General features: G+C 43.2%; 1 protein-coding gene across 1 annotated transcript in view; it reads right to left on the reverse strand.

Annotated features, from left to right (window-relative positions):
- Positions 1-18,458: 18,458 nt before the first annotated feature.
- LOC141052145 (NTPase KAP family P-loop domain-containing protein 1-like) overlaps positions 18,459-21,472 on the reverse strand; it is a 33,292-nt gene continuing 30,278 nt past the window's right edge. The window contains exon 5 of the mRNA XM_073549378.1: positions 18,459-18,956. Within this exon, the coding sequence (XP_073405479.1) occupies positions 18,642-18,956 (315 nt within the window). The 3' untranslated portion in view covers positions 18,459-18,641. The remainder of the gene's footprint in view (positions 18,957-21,472) is intronic.

Raw genomic sequence — 21,472 nt, forward strand, 5'->3', positions numbered from 1 at the left:
AACATTTGAGCCATTTTCTGTCCTTTAGCAATAACCAATGGCTCTATTCCCAAATTTATTATGAGGACTTTAATTTCCCCTTGATAGTCAGCATCAATGACTCCTCCTACCACTACTGCCCCTTTTAGAGCAAAACTAGAGCGAGTGGCCAACTGACCATAATGTCCCTTGGGTATCTGACATCCTAATTCCGTTAGCTATGGTAGAATTCAAGGTATCTTTATTGCCAACGCGTTTCCTGAGCCAGTCCCAGCTCACTTCATCAGGTACATGCCCTGATGAAGTGAGCTGGGACTGGCTCAGGAAACGCGTTGGCAATAAAGATACCTTGAATTCTACCACAGCAGCTCAGTCTCTTATTGCACTACCAGCCTTCTCTTTGTACCAAGTCCTTGGACCTCGTGCAGACTGCTGCAGCTGTTTTATGCGATTATAGGTGTTGTGACTCTCACAACCCTATCAGGTGAGCCTAACACTTGCTGTGCACTCATCTGCTTTCCATACAGACCTACGCATTGGAAGTGCCCTGTCTCCCCCTTTTCTTTTTACCCTAATCCCGTTGAGATTGGAACAGTCTTACCTGGAGGTACAACAATCGCTTCTATTACACTGAGATCTAATCCCGCAGACAAAGGAATTGCCCTCTCAGGGATTTTGGCGTCTTGAGTTATCTTCCACCAGGTAATTGTACCACATGTGCCTCATGTACTGTAAGGTTTGGTGTCAGCATCCTCATTAGTGGTGTCATGGAATCAGTAATAGGCCTGTTAATGATTTGTAATGCCTCACTTAAATTGTCTCTCCACTGGCCATATTCTCCTTCTACACCGTGCACTTTCTTTAATGTGGATTTCAAGATCCCATTCATTCTCTCCACTAACCCTGCAGCTTGTGGATAGTATGGCATGTGATATACCCATTGAATATTATGCTCATTAGCATAGTCTTTTATTTGTTGGCCAGTGAAGTGTGACCCATTGTCAGTTTGTATTTGTAATGAAACACCATAATATTGGGTAATAATCTCTAAAGTCCTAAGTGTACTCCATTGTGTAGCTGCTTTGCAGGGGAAACCAATCAGTAGTCCTGAATATGTATCTACAGCTGCACAAATGTATTTACATCCCCTGCTTTCACTGAGTGGACCAATAAAATCCATCTGCCAAATCTGTGCAGGTAATTGACCCCTTGCTGTGTCCCATAACTGTGTGTGGTACTTCTCGTTTCTGTGAATGTTGGCATATTGGACATTGTATAATGACTTGCTTAATTATGTCCATGGTTAAGGGGACACCTCTTTCTTGGGCCCACCTGTAAGTGGCCTTTTCTCCCAGGTGTCCACTTTTGTTATGCGCCCAAACAGCTGTACCGTGCAGCCATTTTTCTTTATCTTGATCAACTTCCGAAGTTTGCTTAATGGCAAATGGTGAGTCAGCAGGCATATGTGCATCAACATGAAAAACAGTGGTAGGTGTGGTTTGTACCATTTCTTCTATAAACTCCCACACCTTCCCCCACACTTCCTTACCATGGATGAGCCAATTATACTTTTTCCATCCCATCATCCAAGTTGCAAGTCCATCAGCTACAGACCATGAGTCTGTGAAGAGATGGCATTCCCTTCCTTGCTCAAAACTTAATGCCAAAAAGATAGCATACAATTCTGCATATTGACTACTTTTACCATGACCTTCCATGACCAGATGTTTTTCCAATCTGGGGTTATAAGTCACACTTTTCCAATGTCGTTTTCCATTGACATATCGGGCTGATCCGTCTGTAAACCAAGCATGTTGCTGTTGCTGCTCAGTTAGATCTTCATACGATTTTCCCCATTTGACAGGAGATTCCTCTAACATAGTAGATTGTAAAGGGGACTTCACTCCCTCCCCTATCTCAGCTATTTTCTCATGATGGGAGGCGATCCCGCCTTCACCTTTCTTTGCTCTTTCAGAAATATACCATTTCCATTTTATGATACTTTGTTCTTGTGCGTGTCCTACCCTATTTGTTTTAGGGTTAGATAATACCCATTGCATGATGGGTATTGCTGGTCTTAAAAGAACCTCATGTCCTAAAGTCAATTGTTCAGTTTCCACTAACGGCCAATAGCAGGCCAACAATTGTTGTTCAAATGGAGTATATTTTTCTCCAGCATCGGGGAGTTTTCGATTCCAAAACCCTTTTTCCCCCTTGTTTCTGCCAAAGTGACCAATTGGCATACAAATTCTGCACTGATACATGTAATTCTACACTCCCCGTCATCATTGGCCACAAATCTACAGCCTGTTGTATGGCTTCTTTTACCATTTCAAATGCAGTTTGTTGTTCCTCTCCCCAATGAAATTCATATTTCTTTCTAGTCACTTTATACAATGGAGCTAGCATCTGTCCCAAATGAGGTATATGTTGTCTCCAAAATCCAAACAATCCAATATATGATTGAGTTTCCTGCTTAGATTTAGGAGTAGGGAAATTGATGATTTTCTGTTTAGCTTTTGGCAAGATTTCCCTTTGTCCTTTGTTCCACTGAGTTCCTAAAAACTTTACAACTTGAGACGGTCCTTGAACCTTAGCATCATTAATCTCCCATCCCTTGTTTCGCATGTGAGATATCAATTTATACAACTGTTCATCATTACCCTGTATCATTATATCATCAATATAATGTGAAAATTGCATTTCAGAGGGCAAAGGAAACTCATCCAAGGGTTCTGCCACCGTCCGGTGACAAATAGTAGGACTGTGTAGCCACCCTTGTGGCAACCTGGTAAGTGTATTGTCTTCCCAACCAGGTAAATGCGAATTGATCTTGAGCTTTTTCCTCTATGGGAATTGTAAAGAACGCATTAGCCAAATCAATCACTGCATACCAGGTACCGCTATGACTTTGCACATTTTCTGCTATAGTAATAGTGTCCGGTACTGCAGCTGTTAGTGGGGGAGTATATTTGTTCAATTCTCTATAATCCACAGTCATACGCCAGGAGTCATCACTCTTTTTCACTGGCCAGACAGGATTGTTCCAAGCAGTGGTGGTTGTACGCATTACTCCAGCGTCAACCAAATTTTTGATTGTTTCAGTAATTTCCTTATGTCCTCCCAGAATTCAGTATTGTTTCATAGCTACCATTTTTGTAGCTGGGGGAACATGTATAGGTGGCATTTTCACTTTTCCAACTACCACAGGTCTCATTTGGATTTCACTTGTTCTGACTCCGAAGGAAAATTTTCCCTCAGCCAAATTTAGCGTCATCCCTTTCAAAACATCTATTCCCAAAATATATTCTGGTATAGGTACTACTAGAACTCGATAATTCCTTATTGGTAAATTACCTATTTTCAGGGCAACTTGTGTTTGGACCCCAGTGATAACTTGTCCTCCTAATCCTGCAATTTTAATTTTCGGACCTTTGAATTTGTTTGGATTTCCATAAATTAAGGTAGCCTCCGCCCCAGTATCAATTAATGCGGGAACCCTTTGTACATTGCCCCCTTTCCAATGGATACTTAAATTTACGTATGGACGTTGATCACTTTTTATCCATACAGGGGCTTAGCTGGCTACCTGTGATATCTCTTCATCAGAATTTTTTCCTGTGGCTGCCTCATAGGCATTCCTGCCCCAGCCATCACTTACCCGAGTAGCTACTGCTGCAGCCAGTTCCTCCCAAGGATAGACTGTTTTAAAGTCTTCCCATGACACTTTCTCAGGTGCTGTTGGAATTTTAACAGCTTTCTCCTTCTCTTGACCAACTTCTTTTTTAGCATCCACCTTTTTAGCAGACAACACTTTCTGCTTATATAATCTCCACAATTCACCTGTCTGTTTTCCATCTATAGATTCTTTCCTCATTCCAGCTTTCAATAATGCCTGGAACATTTCCCTCCGGGATACCCGATCCGGATTAGAGGGGTTCCCTTCTTTCTTCCATTCTGAATTATAGGGTTTACTATTACCTGGGTGTGTTTGAGAGGGATTTTGAGGAGAGGGTGCCTGGACTGCAGCACCCCAGTCACCCATATCCTGCAACTCCCTCATTCGAGTAATCACTCTACTCACTGGTTCTCCTGTCATTGCCACTGTTAAGGTCAATATCACAGCTTTATATGCAGGAGGAGCAGTCTTTACCAACCGACTCCTCATGCTTGCAGTCATTGGATACTCTATATATTCTTCTTCTACAGCTAACACTGAAACTGCACTCCGCATAGCTTCTTCTTTCAATACCATCACGGAGAGTATACCATGGTTTATCATTGACTGGTATGTCGGCCTCCGTAGGATATTTATCCATTATAGCTCTGGCTACAATAATTACAATATTTTGCAATTGTTCTTGATTCTCCTTGAAATAGTTTTGGAAATATCTCTGGATCACAGGATCCTGGGAAAGAGTAACAAATTTAGTGATGTCCTGAAAATCTAGTTTTATCCCTGTTCCTTCAAAATCATGCATGCTAACTAACCAAGCAATTTCTGATTCTCCTGGCCTTTGTTTAAACTGAGTTAGAATGCTGTCTACCTCATTTTGAGTATAATCTTCGGTGGAGACTCTGGTTCGGGTATGGGGGACACTTCGGTCTACCATAAAGGGTTGTCCGTCAGCCTCAAATTGAAGCTGGCCAGCTGCATCACGGGCTTGTGCCCGGATTATTTCATTTTCCGTGCGTTTCATACGCCTTTGAATTGGATTAGCTTTTACTTTTGATGAACCCTTTGGGGGATCAATAACAGGGGCTGGTTGGTTCTCCCAGTCATCTGAAGAAGAGGTATCCCACACATCCCCATCCCATTTATCCGGGTCCCAATTTACAGATGCAGTGGCTATGCTTTTATAAACTTTTTCTTTGTTGATTTTTCCTTTCCGCTTACGATATTTATTTTGAGCAACCTTTATAGCAGCTTTTTCTGCTACATTCTGATAGTGTTCCAACTTATCTTTAAGCAGATGGGTATTACAATCCAGCACCACTTTCTGCCCACCTAACTATCACTTTTTGTTCCAATTGAGAACATTTTCTCTGCATCTGTTGATTCCTCTCATGCATCGCGCGATATGCACTGAGCCGGATCCAGGTTCGTCGCCCAAGCGACACTACATCACCCGCCTTTGCGGGGACCCCCCTGAGTACTTCAACCACATCAGTGGGCTCACTACCTTTGAGCTTACTCGACCATTGTTCTGCTAGCCCAGAGCTACTCAATTCATGTGCCAGTATATCATAGGGTGCCGTGGTCCAGCCAGACACCTCTACAACATCATCTTGTTTTTCTTTTCGTTTCCTAAACATTGTCACTATTATTGGCAAAAAAAAAAAAAGTGCCAACTATATATTTGTGATAACAAAACTGTGTTTAAAGAAAAATCCTGCCGACTACACCAATTTATGTCTTACCGAGTCAATATGATGGACTTATGGTCCTTACATACGTAGCGCTCACTAATATACTATTTAGGCAACAGACAAGAAGTCTGTGCTCAGTAAAACAATAGTATTTTATTCTATTGAAATCAGAGATATTAATGAATTAACATAAATTTGCACATGAATTTTAGCAGCACTAGTCTAACATTACATGATCAATACATCATCTATTCATAGAGAAAGTAAGCATCAATCTATTACCGGATATTGTAGCATCACTCCTCTATCGGGGGACTCGATTGACGAGGAGGAAATATCCCGTAAAACTCCATCACAGAAGATATGCGTCCATAAGTCTCCTGGAACGTCCCTTCTCGCCAGTGGAAATTCCCTCGTTTATATACAAACTGTTCCTAGATATGAATCTAGTCCTGCGCACTACAACTTCTACAAGTAATGTTTACACAAGCTGTACAGCTGCGCAGTGAACATTCCAACTCGTGCTCTGCTCGTGTTACGCAAGCGCTGTATGGTTGTTTTTCACATTCCTTATGCATGTTCTCATCATGTACTCAAAGAGGTCATTCAGCGGTCAAATCCCCAGTCTCTGGTAATGTTGTACTGAATACTTTTGAAAAGGAATAATAAGACCCGTGATCACCTACCTACCATCTGGATACCTTTTCTAATATCAATCATACATCATTCATATCACATAAGTATCACACAGGGTCACGTGAGTAACCCTCTGAGAAGGTCCCTACAAGGCCCCAGTAAGGCAGACCCCCACAGAGCACATATTTTATATGTTCTAGGGGGGAACCTCCACCTCAGAAAGGAAGGAGCCCAAGAGGAAGGATAAGTGGACATGTGGCAAAAAGTCCTCTGTGATGCATGTACAAAACGCATAGTGGGGGAAGAACAAGCTACACTCATGTCTAACATGAGGGCGATGATTAGGGAAGAAGTACAGGCTTCGGTGTCAGGCCTGGTCGCTCCCCAGACCCCGCAGGTGAACCCCCAGGCAACCAGAAAGAGGCAGAGGGAGTCGGACACCTCTTCTGAGGAGATCCTGTCCGAATCAGACGCAGAGGAGGAAGAGATCAGAGAGCACCCGGAAAGGGGAAGAAAATATCTATTTTCGTCCGGGGATACGGACGAACTACTGGAGGCAGTGCGGCAGTCTATGCAGATCGAGGAACCCCCAGCTACTCTCTCGATACAGGATGAGATGTTTGGGGGGTTGCGCTCCCAGACTTCGATGGTCTTCCCAGTAAACACCCATATATGGGCGATGATACTGGACGAATGGAAGGAAGCAGAGAAGAGACTGACTATCCCCAGAGACTTCAGACTTCGCCTGCCATTTGACCCAGAGGAGGACAAGGTCTGGGAGGAGATCCCCAAGATAGCTATCCCAGTAGCGAAATTATCAAAAAAGATGGCGATTCCGTTCAAGGACTCCTCAAACTTAAAGGACCCCTTGGATCGGAAAGCAGACGGGCTCTTAAAGAGGGCCTGGGAGAGTTCAGCATCAGTCATAAAAATGAATATAGCTGCGACATCAATAGCACGCTCCATGCATCTATGGATAAATGATTTGGAGGAGCATCTGTCGGATAGAACTCCGAGAGAAACCATCCTGAAGTCCCTCCCCTTACTAAAGTTAGCTACGGGGTTTTTGGCTGATGCCTCGGCAGAGTCTGTCAGATTCACGGCCGGAAGTCCATCCCTGTCTAACGCAGCCAGAAGAGCTATCTGGCCTAAAAGTTGGTCGGGTGACATGCAGTTAAAGAATAAGCTGTGCTCAATTCCCTTCTTGGGGGGGGGGGGAGAGTCTTCGGGCCCGTGCTTGACGATATTCTGGAGGAGTCAGACGAAAAAAAGGGGTTCCCTGAAGAGAAACGTAGGAGGTATCAGCCCTTTCGTAGACCCCGTTACAACCAGAGAACGGACTGCAGAAGGAAGGGTAAATCGGGTCGATGGAGCTACCCCAAAGGGGTGAGGGCAGAAGTAGAAATAGGGATACCATCTTCTCCGGCCTAGGGTCTAGCTTCCGAAGAAAATGACGCCACCAGAGTAGGGGGGCGATTGCTCAAGTTCGGAAAAGAATGGCAGGAGGTTACCACCAGCCCCTGGGTACTACAGGTCATTTCTCAGGGGTGCAAAATAGAATTCAACTCCCTCCCCCGAACAGATTCTTAGTGACCAGTTCTCGGCTCAGTTCGGCTTCCCCCATGTGGTTGGACATCCAGGATCTCCTGGAGATAGAGGCGGTTGTTCCAGTACCCGCCCAAGAAGAGGGGAGAGGGCACTACTCGAGCCTCTTCTCGATAAAAAAAAAACATTGGGGGAGACCAGAACGATAATAAATCTCAAACCCCTAAACAAGTGGGTAACATACAAACGCTTCAAGATGGAATCGATAAGATCCACGATTCCTCTTCTGGGAAAAGCAGTGGTAATGTGCACACTAGATCTAAAGAGCGCGTATTACCACGTTCCCATCTGCCCAGACCATCAAAAATATCTCAGGTTTGAGGTCGAAAGGGATGGCAGGATACACCACTACCAGTTTCGCTGTCTCCCCTTTGGCCTAGTATCAGCCCCAAGAGTCTTCACAAAGTTAATGGTAGAAGTATTGGCCTACCAAAGAGCTCGAGACATCACGGTGGTCCCTTACCTAGACGACTTCTTAATCGTAGCCGATTCAGTAGCCCAGCTCAGGGTTGACTGTCAGTCTTCAATCACCACGCTGCAGAGGTTGGGTTGGATCATAAATTGGTCAAAATCAGATCTCATACCCAAGCCCAGAATAAAATTTTTGGGGGTCATGCTAGACTCAGAAGAATGTCCTATCTGCCAGAGGAAAAGCAGGCCAGCATGCCAAAGAAGATTCATCAGTTTTCAAAAAACCAGGTATCGATGAGGGACGCAATGAGAATCCTGGGGCTGATGACCTTGTGCATTTCCTGCGTCAGGTGGTGTCAGTTCCACTCCCGTGACTTACAACGGGCAGTCCTAGCGTCCTGGGACAGGAGGCAGAACTCACTAGACAAGAAAATACAGTTAACTCCCCGAGTCAGAAGGTCGCTGCTGTGGTGGACCTCTCCGAGAAACTTAAAAACCGGTGTCACATGGATCCAGTCTCCGGAAATCGTAGTGACAACAGATGCAAGTCTACAAAGTTGGGGTGGACACGTCGAAGGAAGACACTACCAGGGACGATGGAGTCCGGAGGACAGCAACAGGTCCTCCAACTTCAGAGAACTACATGCGGTCTGGAAGGTACTACTCGCCTCCCGGTCTATGGTAAAGAACAAGCACGTCAAAATACTGTCAGACAATACCACGACAGTAGCCTTTCTCCGCCACCAGGGCGGACCAAGACATCCAGCGCTACAACACCTAGCAGAGCAGATCTTCAGATGGGCGGAAAGAGAGGTCCTCTCAATCTCAGCAGTACATCTGGTGGGCACCAGGAACCAGGTCGCGGACTTCCTCAGCAGAAGAATAACCGCAACGGAATGGGAACTCAACGACGAAGTGTTCAACAGTCTATGCGACCGGTGGGGACGACCGGAGATAGACCTATTCGCGGACAGACAGAACGCAAAGGTCAAAACCTTCTACTTGCTGAACCCTCTGGGAAACCCGGCAGGAATAGACGCTCTATCACAATCCTGGAGCAGAAGCTTGTTATACGCCTTCCCGCCTTTCGCTCTCATTTCACGGGTTCTCAGGAAAATTTACGAGGACAGAGCCAGAGTCATATGAGTGATGCCCTATTGGCCAAGAAGAGTTGGTTTCCCCTACTCTGGAACATATGTCAGGAGGAACCCAATCTCCTGCCAGGAAGAGAAGACCTCCGCCAGGGTCCGGTCTTCCACCGAAAGCCAGAGGCGCTCCAGTTATCAGCCTGGATCCTGAGCAGCAGGTCCTAAGAGCAAGGGGTCTATCGGACGAAGTTATATCTACCCTACAAGCAAGTAGGAAACCCGTGACCGCAGCGATATATAACAAAATCTGGAAAAAATTCTGCAGCTTCTGTGGAGAGGGGACAGTCGAGACTGACCAACCTAACATCCCAAAGATACTTGACTTCTTGCAGGCAGGGTTCAAAAAGGGCCTTAGACCCAGCACTCTGAGAGTGCAGATTGCGGCTTTAAGCAAGCGTGTTCTATGATACAACCCTATCGTCACACCCTTGGATAGCCCGTTTCTCGAGGCTGTGCAGAGGCTTAAACCCTTAATAAGAAAAACCGTCCCTCCTTGGACCCTTAACCTAGTCCTCAATGCGCTATGTAAACAGCCATACCAGCTAGGGGCAGAAATAAATATCAGTAACCTCTCACTCAAAACGGCTTTCCTAGTGGCAGTTACGTCAGCCAAAAGACTAGGAGAACTTCAGGCCCTATCGGTCCAAGATCCCTACTTACAAGTATTCGACGACCGGTTAGTCCTAAGACTCGACCCGGCCTTTCTCCCCAAGGTTATCTCAGATTCAAACATGAATCAGGAGGTAGTGCTCCCTTCATTTTGTCAGTTCCCCAAAAACAGCAAGGAAGAAGTTTGCCATAACCTGGACGTCAGGGAAACAGTACTTAGGTACCTGGACGCAACCAGGCCTTGGAGGCAGGATAATAATCTCTTTGTCCAATACAGAGGCCCTAATAAAGGGAAAAAGGTGTCAAAATCCACAATAGCAAGGTGGATTAGATCCATTATTAGCATGGTCTATAGAGCACAGGGTCAGAGTCCCCCAGGAAGCCTGAGAGCCCACTCAACTAGGGCCATGGCCGCATCATGGGCAGAGAGGGGGGGGGAGCCTCGGCAGAACAGATCTGCAGGGCAGCATCTTGGTCCAGTCTCAGTACTTTCTCTAAGCACTATAAACTAGACGTAGCCTCCACACAATTGGCATTTGGGAGAAAAGTACTCCACGCAGTGGTCCCACCCTAGGACCAATATCCTTTGGTACTACTCCAATGAGCTGTCAGGTAGTGACCTAACGGTAATTGTGTTTCCAGGAATCCATCCTGACAGCACTATTCCCTCCCTATGACACTTTCCATACGACTGTGATGTAACATGTGTATGAGAAATGTTGGTTTAAATAAAGTCTATGTTTGCATCCATCCAGATGTGTTACTTTGTGAAATCACTGAAGGGTGGTAGGGGGAGGATCCTTTTAACCCCTTCACCCCCAAGGGTGGTTTGCACGTTCATGACCGGGCCAATTTTTACAATTCTGACCACTGTCCCTTTATGAGGTCATAACTCTGGAACGCTTCCATGGATCCTGGTGATTCTGACATTGTTTTCTCGTGACATATTGTACTTCATGTTAGTGGTAAAATTTCATTCAAATAACTTGCGTTTATTTGTGAGAAAAACGGAAATTTGGCGAAAATTTTGAAAATTTCGCAATTTTCCAACTTTGAATTTTTATGCCCTTAAATCACAGAGATATGGTACCCAAAAAACTTGATAACTAACATTTCCCACATGTTTACTTTACATCAGCACAATTTTGGAACCCAAATTTTTTTTTGTTAGGAAGTTATAAGGGTTAAAAGTTGATTTCTCATTTTTACAACACCATTTTATTTTTACGGACCACATCACATTTGAAGCCACTTTGAGGGGTCTATATGATAGAAAATACCCAAAAGTGACACCATTCTAAAAACTGCACCCCTTAAGGTGCTCAAAATCACATTCAAGAAGTTTATTAACCCTTTAGGTGCGTCACAGGAATTTTTTTGAATATTTAAAAAAAAAATGAACATCTAACTTTTTTTCACAAAAAAAGTACTTCAGGTTCAATTTTTTTTTATTTTACCAAGGGTAACAGGAGAAATTGGACTGCAAAAGTTATTGTGCAATTTGTCCTGAGTACGCTGATACCTGATTTGTGTGGGGGAACCACTGTTTCGGCGCATGGCAGAGCTCAGAATGGAAGGAGCGCCGTTTGACTTTTTCAATGCAAAATTGTCTGGAATTCAGATTGGATTCCATGTCACGTTTGGAGAGTCCCTGATGTACCTAAACAGTGGAAACCCCCTACAAGTGACCCCATTTTGGAAACTAGACCCCCCAAGGAACTTATCTAGATATGCGGTGAGAACTTTGAACCCACAAGGGCTTTACAGAAGTTTATAACGTACAGCGGTACAATTAAAAAATCATATTTTTTCCACAAAAATGATCTTTTCACCCCAATTTTTATTTTCCCAAGGGTAACAGGACCCTAAAAGTTATTGTGCAATTTGTCCTGAGTACGCTGATACCCCACATGTGGGGGTAAACCACTATTTGGGCGCATGGCAGAGCTCGGAAGGGAAGCAGCGCCATTTGACGTTTTTGGCTGGAATTGAGATCGGACATCATGTCGCGATTGGAAAACCCCTGATGTACCAAAACAGTGGAAACCCCCCACAAATGACACCATTTTGGAAACTAGACCCCCTAAGGAACTTATCTAGATGTGTGGTGAGAACTTTGAACCCCCCCCAGTGCTTCACAGAAGTTTATAACGCCCGGGCGTGAAAATAAAAAATTCGTATTTTTTCCACAAACATGATCCTTTAGTCACCATTTTTTATTTTCCCAAGGGTAACAGGAGAAATTGAACTGCAAAAGTTGTTGTCCAATTTGTCCTGAGTACGCTGACGCCCCATATGTGGGAGAAAACTACTGTATGGACACACGTCGGGGCTCGGAAGGGAAGTAGTGACGTTTTGGAATGCAGACTTTGAGGGAATGTTCTGCGGGTGTCATGTTGCATTTGGAGAGCCCCTAATGTACCTAAACAGTGGAAACCCCCCACAAATAACCCCATTTTGGAAACGAGACCCCCTAAGGAACTTATCTAGATGTGTAGTGAGCACTTTGAACCCCCAAGGGCTTCACAGAAGTTTATAATGCCCGGGCATGAAAATAAAAAAACGTATTTTTTCCACAAACATGATCAATTAGTCCCCAATTTTTTCATTTTCCCAAGGGTAATAGGAGAAATTGGACCCTAAAAGTTGTTGTCCAACTTGTCATGAGTACGCTGACACCCCATATGTGGGAGAAAACTACTGTATGGACACACGTCGGGGCTCGGAAGGGAAGTAGTGACGTTTTGGAATGCAGACTTTGATGGAATGGTCTGCGGGTGTCATGTGCGTTTGGAGAGCCCCTGATGTACCTAAACTATTGAAACTCCCCACAAGTGACCCCGTTTTGGACACTAGACCCCCCACGGAACTTATCTAGATGTGTGGTGAGCACTTTGAACCCCCAAGTGCTTCACAGAATTTTATAACGCTCGGACGTGAAAATAAAAAAATCATTTTTTTCCACAAAAATGACATTTTTGCCCCCAATTTTTTATTTTCCTAAGGGTAACAGGAGAAATTGGACCCCAAAAATTGTTTTGCAATTTGTCCTGAGTAGGCTGATACCCTACATGTGGGGGTAAAACACTGTTTGGGCGCATGGCAGAGCTTGGAAGGGAAGGAGCACCATTTGACTTTTTCAACTCAGAATTGGCTGGAATTGAAATCAGACGCCATGTTGCATTTGGAGAGCCCCTGATGTGCCCAAACAGTGGAAACCCCAATTCTAACTCCAACCCGAACCCCAACACACCCCTAACCCTAATCTCAGCCCTAACCCTAGCCCTAACCCTACCCTAACCCTAACCGTAATGGAAAAATGGAAATAAATACATTTTTTTTATTTTATTATTTTTCCCTAACTAAGGGGGTGATAACGGGGGGGTTTGATTTACTATTTATGGCGGTTTTTATATTTGGCAGCTGTCGCACACTAAAAGACGCTTTTTATTGTAAAAATAGTTTTTGCATCACCACATATTGAGAGCTATAATTTTTCCGTATTTTGACCCATCGAGTCATGTGAGGTCTTATTTTTTGCGGGACGAGTTGACGTTTTTATTGGTACCATTTTCGGGCACGTGACATTTTTTGATTGCTTTTTATTCCGATTTTTGGGACGCAGAATGAACAAAAAACAGCGTTTCATGAATTTCTTTTGGGGGGTGCGTTTACACCGTTCCGCATGCGGTAAAATTGATAAAGCGGTTTTATTCTTCGGGTCAGTACGGTTACAGCGATACCTCATTTAGGTCGTTTTTTTATGTTTTGTCGGTTTTATGCAATGAAAACTATTTTATATAAAAAATAATTATTTTTGCATCGCTTTATTCAGCGAGCTATAACTTTTTTATTTTTTCGCTGATGATGCTGTGTGGCTCGTTTTTTGCGGGACAAGATGACGTTTTCAGCGGTACCATGGATATTTATATGCGTCTTTTTGATTGCGCGTTATTGCACTTTTTGTTTGGCGGTATGATAATAAATCATTATTTTTGGCTTTATTTTTATTTTTTTAAGGGGTTCGCTAAAGGGGTTAACTAATGGGACAGTTTTATAGGGCGAGTCGTTACGGACACGGCGATACCTAATATGTACATTGTTTTTTTGTTTTGTTTTTTTATTTCCAAAAAATGGGTTTATTTGGGGGAATATTTTTTTTTTTTTGTAATTTATTTGGCGATTTTTTAAAAATTATTTTAACACTTTATTTTTATTTTTTTTTTACTTTATTAAATAGTCCCAGGTGGGACATCACTGTCCTGTGACAGATCGCTGATCTGTCACATCACAGATCACTGTGACAGATCAGCGGTCTGTCACAGGCAGTGCACAAGGCTTCCTCATGCCTGCGCTTTGCAGGCACTGAGGAAGCCAGCTTCCTGCAGGCCCCCGAAGGCCCCCGTCGCCATCTTGGATTCGGGGGCCTGCAGGAAAGGAGCCCCCGGCAGCAGCGCTGCACATTGCGCTGCCGTGGGGGGCTCAGGGAAGCACGGAGGGAGCCCCCTCCCTGCCGATGCTTCCCTTTAACCCCCGGTACACCACGATCATGTTTGATCGCGGTGTGCAAGGGGTTAACATGTCGGGGGCTGTCCGTGACCGCCCCTGACACATTGTGCCGGGTGTCAGCTGTGATAATCACCTGACACCCGGCCGCGATCAGCGGCGCTCACCACGTGGGCGCCGCTGATCGCGGTAGACATACTATCCCGTCCATGGGCATAGGGGCCCGGGTCCCATGGACAGGATAGTACGTCTGATGTCAGGAAGGGGTTAAGCTCTCGTGGTTTCCTGTCCCACTGCGGATAAGAAGGACGTCCTCCAGTGTGCTGTCAGGATGGATTCCTGGAAACACAATTACTGGTAGGTCTAATTACCATTTTTTTCCAGGAGCCGCCGGCTTTCAGTAATGCAGTCGTGCCCAGAGCAATTATAGTCATCGCTCACGGCACTGAGAATGGCGACTGGAGTACATTTCTGGAGCAAGTTACTAAATTGGATAACGTTTCATGAATTTTATGGGTGGGTGTAGCTGGTGTGTGAATCTGTCAGCAGGTTTTTGCTATCCAAACTGAGAGCAGCATAATGGAGGGTCAGAGATCCTGATTCCAGCGATGTTTCTCTTACTGGGCTATTTACTGTAGTTTTTATAAAAATCACAGTTTTATCACTAGAGGACTAGTAACCTACTGCCAGGTCATCATCCATGTTTATGAGCTCTGTATAACCCCACCTCCACTACTTATTGACATCTTTCTGCCTATGCACAGTGCACATAAAAAGCAGCCAATCAGTGGTGTGGGTGGGTTATACAGAGCTCAGCAGTCAGAGAATTGCAAGATCTGCAGCAGATAAAAAAACTGATTTTATCAAAACTGCAGGAAGCAGTCCAGTAAGTGACATATCGCTGGAATAAGGCTATCTGCCTCTACATTACGCTGCCCTAAGATTTGGTGGCAAAAGCCTGGTGAGAGATTCCCTTTAAATAAACGCCAGTCGACGTGTGTAGGTAGATTTGCTCTAGTTATAGCCAGAAATGTACGCATGTAGGGTAATGGGACCCTTGGGTTTTTCTACCTTGTTTGTTCATATGATTTTGTCTCTAAATGTAGCTGGAAGTGACGCCAGGGCCCCAGTGGTCGGCACTGTTATTGCAGGTCTAGCATACGAATCTAACCAAGACCGGTACCTGTATTTTCTTTGCAGTTTCTCCTTATATTTGTGTGGGTTCTTCTTCATTGATCCACTTTTCTTCTACACCCCAAAACCGTACTTTGTAGAGAAATTAGTTTGTGAGCTCCATATTGGGACAGGGACTAAAGTGAATGGTCATTGTCTGCAAAGCCCTGCGAAATATACTGCGCCCATGTTGTATCTGTTACATAAGCAGCATGAAATAAATGAGAAAGAAACAGAATATATTTAGACGTTCATTCCGGTCATTTTTATTAAAAGACTGTGAAAAATGAGGATAAATGAACTCATGGAGATCAACATCCGACACTGCGGAGACACCATCACGTTTCTCAACGCAGTGATTCTAGAGCACTGCCCCCATCCCTTATGGGAAATATGTTTCCTACTCCACACTGATGAGGGGCAATACCCCGAAACAGCTGTCTGTGGATGGATTCCATGTTTTGGCATAGGTGGTTTCCTTCATTGGAGACTGCCCTTCCCGTGGTTGTTCCTTCTCGGGGAAAGACCTGGCCAGTCATTGCTTGCGTTGAGAAACATGTGATGGTGTCTCCGCGGCTTGTGTATGTTTTACATATTTCCCATAAGGGATGGGGGCATTGCTCTAGCATCACTGCGTTGAGAAACATGTGATGGTGTCTCCGCGGCTTGTGTTTTGCATCATTTTATTAAAAACATATAGTGCTCTTTTCGTTAAACTGATATTACTAATATACAGAAAAGTTCACAGGACATCACATATTTGAGATGACAATCTCACTGAGCAGGCGTTCAAAGTGTTTAAAAAAAAAGTATTCATATTTCTGTCTATATCATCTATTTATAAAAGTAAAAAAAACCCACAAATATTAGACTCCAACTTTCTGTTCTTAACATGAACATTAGCAGCAATACACTGACTCAGAGAGGAGATGACAGTTGGTGCACGCAAGACTCTGACAGGGGAGGAGCTAGAGGCTGGCACCGACATTCTGCTGCAAATTCTGCTGAAGCGGCAGTTACAGTTCTCCATAGAAATTTATGAGCACCAACTGACACCTCGTAATCCAGTAATGGAAAAATCTATAGTCACTGACTGAAGACACATGGTATCCGTGAATGGATGATCCATCTAGAAGAAAAGAAGCAGATTTCTCTAATAATACAAATTATAATCTTGTTTTCACGTGTTCTATTGATTTGTGAAAACAAAAAAATAAAAGGCGGTTACTTTTTACACTGGGTAAAGGTCATTGTGAATGAGGAGGAAGGAGGTGAGCTGTGACTTCACCTATTGTGATTGGTGGATCCTGTGTTATCTACTGTATATGGAGGTGTTATTAGTCATTGTACAGGAGGAGGAGGTGAGCTGTGACATCACCTATTATGAAAGGTAGATCCTGAATTATCTTCAGTATATAGAGGTGTTATCAGTCATTGTACAGGAGGAGGTGAGCTGTGACATCATCTATTGTGAATGGTGAATCCTGTGTTATCTACTGTATATAGAGGTGTTATCAGTCATTGTACAGGAGGAGGTGAGCTGTGATATCATCTATTGTGAATGGTGAATCCTGTGTTATCTACAGTATATAGGGGTGTTATCAGTCATTGTACAGGAGGAGGAGAGCTGTGACATCACCTATTGTGAATGATGGATCCTGTGTTATCTACAGTACTGTGTATAGAGGTGTGATCAGTCATTGTAATCCTGTCTGTGATGATAATGAGACTGCTGAAAAAACACATATACAGACCGGGAAGTGACAGTCTGATATTATAACAAATATAAGTCCAGTTCAGCGTAGAAGACATCCTTTGGTGTTTGGAGCACAGGAAACTCTGTCAGAGCATAGGGCAATAACATAAACTGGAGAAAATCCAACTCAACGGACTTGTGAACATAACTAAGTGTGCACAGTCACCTGAAATGTGTCGATGTCGCATATCATGTAACTTGCATCGCTGATTGTTTCATCTGCTACTGAGCACTTTGGTGAATAAAGAAAAAGTTTTGTTCACAAATCCGATGAGCTGCATTTTGTCCTGTTTATGCGAGTCTAATATGCCTCGTGGCCAGTGTGAAATTGGCTAGATTTTTGTTTTATAGACACAGATATGGAAACTTGAAAAAAAAATATTTAACATAAAAATCTGATTTTAACAAGAAGTCATTTTCTAATGAAGATTTCCAATATTTTTGGATAAAATGAGAATTATTTTTGCTAAAGTGAGAAATTCCACTACTACAAGGCCCTGTACAGTCAGCATGTGTGACCCCCTCATCTTGGGAAGACAGATCTCAGTTCTAAGAAGAGGAAGCCAATAAATGGATGAAGGTGGATGAGAAAGAAAAGACGACCATGAAAAATAAAGCAGATCCATGGAAGAAGGAGGAAAAATTCGAAGGTTAAACTGCTGAGACAAAGCTTGGTAGATAAAGGGCAAGATTTGGGCAGAAACTGGGAAATTGATTGGACTTTTTCAGGTGGAAGAAGAATATAAGAAGTAGGCATGATAATCTAAAGGAACGCTCTAAAGGTAAAGTTTGAAGAACAAACACAAGCCATGATGGATACTTTTACTGATTTCTGAGAAGAGACTTTCCAAGATGATCAAGTAGCTAGACCTCATGGACTACGCCTTATGTGTTGAGGCGTATACAACAGCTGCAGGCTTATGTTAAGGAGGTACCATTCAATCATTAGTAGACAGCAGTTGGCACTGTGTTCTAGACTATATTGTATGATCTCGGCTTGTTTTTTTTCAATGGTCTTCCTGTAACCCTCCATGTTACAATGATGTAGATAATGGTCGTCTTGTGTAAAACAGTTTATTATCCCACGTTGTCTGAATGCTGATGATTCTGCTGAAATCTGAAATTCTGCACCAAGAACAACGATCTTGCATAACGTAGCCTTAATTATTATCCAAGGACCTGATGGAAAATACTGTATAACCAATATAGCTGCACTTACTATTCAGGATAATGTCTCCGCAATAAAACATAAAAATGGCAATATCTCAGAATCAATAAGAAAATATTATTAATTAACCGTGGCTGCCAGAAAAACGTCTCATTTTAAAATAGGTGTCCATTTTTTACATTTTTGGTGGAAATACGCTTTAGGGTTAATTGAATGTCTTTATCAGACTGATGATTTCTATTAGAAATTCAAAGAAAATGTGAAATATTTGGAAGAGAACTTAAGAGAAAATGTCATCATCTGATACATACAGAGATATCTTGCTCTTTTTTAATATATTCTCTTTGGATCCAACCCCAAGTTTTGTAGCTTCTTGTTTGCCAATCACTTGGGCAGTTGCAGGGACGGCAGGAGGTGGAGGAAGAACTCCTAGGAAGTACACACTGAAAAGGGTCCAGTCTCCAAGACCCATACACAACACATCTTTTATCTCATTATTATCGCTGTATACAAGAGCTCTGCCATTTAGGTTGTGGTCCTTAATCTTCTGCTTATAATTTTGGAGGTTCTCATCTCGAAATCCTAGCTTGTTCATCTAAAGAGAAGAAAAGATAAGAGTGTTACATTTGAGTCGACGTGCTCCTCGGGGGCGGGTCATAACTGTTTAATATATTACTTTGAATTTCAGTAAAAGAGAAGACTATCTCCAATATAGGACTGCAGAGTTGTAGGGTGAAACAATCTAGTCCCTTGGGCACCATTTTAGTCCTTAATGTTAAATTGAAAAATAAATATAGAAGGGTATACAAAGATAAAATATAACTAGGTGAGCTTCATTTATGGGCTATTTATGCAATTGGGAACATCAGTGGACTGGATCTCATCAGTAGAGATGCCAAGAGTGTCCTTTTGTTGTCTGCTGGGCTGTTATATAGTGGCCAATGGGCTACATATGCAACTGCATCCCATACAGTTACATAAATATGATGTATGCATCAAGGACACTCCCCAACATATCCGTCAAATAGGTGTCCCAACATTGATGTAAATAAACTCTTCGACAAGTGTGTCTCAACCAAGATTCCTTAGACACCTGTTATTCCTGGGAAGTTGGTAACAGGTCCTCCCTAATACAGTAGCATCAACAGCCACACATTTACAGCAGAGATGACAAATTAACATTAAATGGTTATTCCCACAGTAGAATTTTTTTTTTACGAAATGTAAGTATCTGCATGTCTATCGTTAAAGATTGTTCGACCTTAGGGTACAAGTCCGCGTGCTGAGTATTCTCTGTGATCGGGTGGTCACATGGCCGAAGTATGTGATTTGCATACTTCCAGACACATTCCAACTAGACGTGTCCAGCCTCGCTCAATATATTACGTCTAATCGGCACGTGACCCCATGTGTACTAGCGCATTTCTCTCTGCGCAGGGTATTCCTTTCAGTGCACAGTACATGTGATGTGAAGATTCACAAGTCTGCAGTCACACAGAATGCTTGCAGCTTCGAATCAAAAGGCCGGACAACCTCTATCATACAGTACAAGCCCACTATAAAGTTTCTTTCTTGCACCTTTATCTCCTTCTGCCTCCCTGTGTATCTAGCTTTGTAGAGCTGAATGACTGGTTCTATTCTTATCTGTCAAATCTACATTTCCCAGCAACACCCTGCTGTTCCTCAGTGCTGCAGGCCCGTCCTCTACTTTCATCTGTGCTTCCTGATAGAGATAAATCTCAACATCGGCAGTTCTTATATGCATTAGGCAACAATTAATAGTTTTCAGTGTAGTGACTGCGATCCACTATTTGACTGATATTCATTACTATTTACAAACTCCACATTTCATTGATGGTTCATGGGGATCTTCAGAGCATAGTTATGTTCGGATAGAATAGCTGAGCTGCACTACAATACAGCTGTCATTGCAATGAGGATGCTGTAAGAGAATCTGGAGAATGTTTTATTAGGGTCATAGGTGCATCTGTTTTTCTTGAATTCGGGTCATAAAGTGCATATGCAGCTGGTAGCAGTTTGATCTTCAGCATAGCATAGCTGAACTGTACTACAACCTGGCAGTCAGAGCTTTTGATTTTAGAAAGGGTCAGTAGGTACATCTGAGTATGCTCGACCGACTGCTTGAGCATGGCTAATGAGAGGGCTGAAGGGTCATCATTTGCTAGTTGCAAACCAGTGCAGATTTTCAAAAAAGGTTATATTGGCTCACAGGATTGATTCTATTTGTACAAAAAACTGAGACTACATTATCATTTTTGCAATAATCTTTTAAAGGGATTTTCTAGGAATTTAGTAATGATGCACTTTTACTAGTATGAGTTATCAGTTTCAGATCAGTGGGATTCCAATTCTCGCCACCCTCACAGTGAAATGATTGAATGGGAAAACGCTTGCATTACCACTTATGGCCACTATGCAATTTACAGAACAGTACTTTTCTGGGTGCGCAGCCGCTTTTTCAATCAGTTTGTTTGTGGGGGCGCTAGGAGCTGGATCCCCACCGATCTGACATTTATGTCAGCCTATGGATAGGATAGCAATATTAACCCCTTAATGACAGCCAATACGTCTTTTTACTGACCTGAGATATAAGAGAATATCATCCCCACACAGGTGACAATCCAGCAGCTGTCGGCTGTCCACTATAGCTGACAACTTGCTGTATCACAAACGATCAGTGTTCGCACCGTCCATATCTGTTTAACCCCTTAGTTGCTGTTGTCAAAAGTGACTACATCGGAAAAATGGTTAAAAGATTGTGGGGGCTTGCACTTTAATCTAATTGACACACCGAGATCATGATTGTGTGGTCCTGATGTTTGCCATAGCAGTTCATGGCCAAATAGCGGCCTTAGAGTCTCCCGGCTATAGCGACCGGTTCAGAAGTCAGCAACATTTAGGTGGTAAACAAACATTTTTTCATTCCTGCGATACCACTTTGCAATAATTCCTGAAAATCACCTGAAGGGTTAATAAACTACCTGACAGAAGTTTTCAATATGTCAGGGGGTGCAGTTTTTAAAATGGTATCATGTTTTGGGGTTTTCCAATATATAGCACCCCCAAAGTCATTTCAAGCCTGGATAGGTC

The sequence above is a fragment of the Dendrobates tinctorius genome, unplaced genomic scaffold, assembly GCF_039654945.1.
Source record: "Dendrobates tinctorius isolate UK_male_01 unplaced genomic scaffold, ASM3965494v1 ptg000158l, whole genome shotgun sequence".
NCBI lineage: Eukaryota > Metazoa > Chordata > Amphibia > Anura > Dendrobatidae > Dendrobates > Dendrobates tinctorius.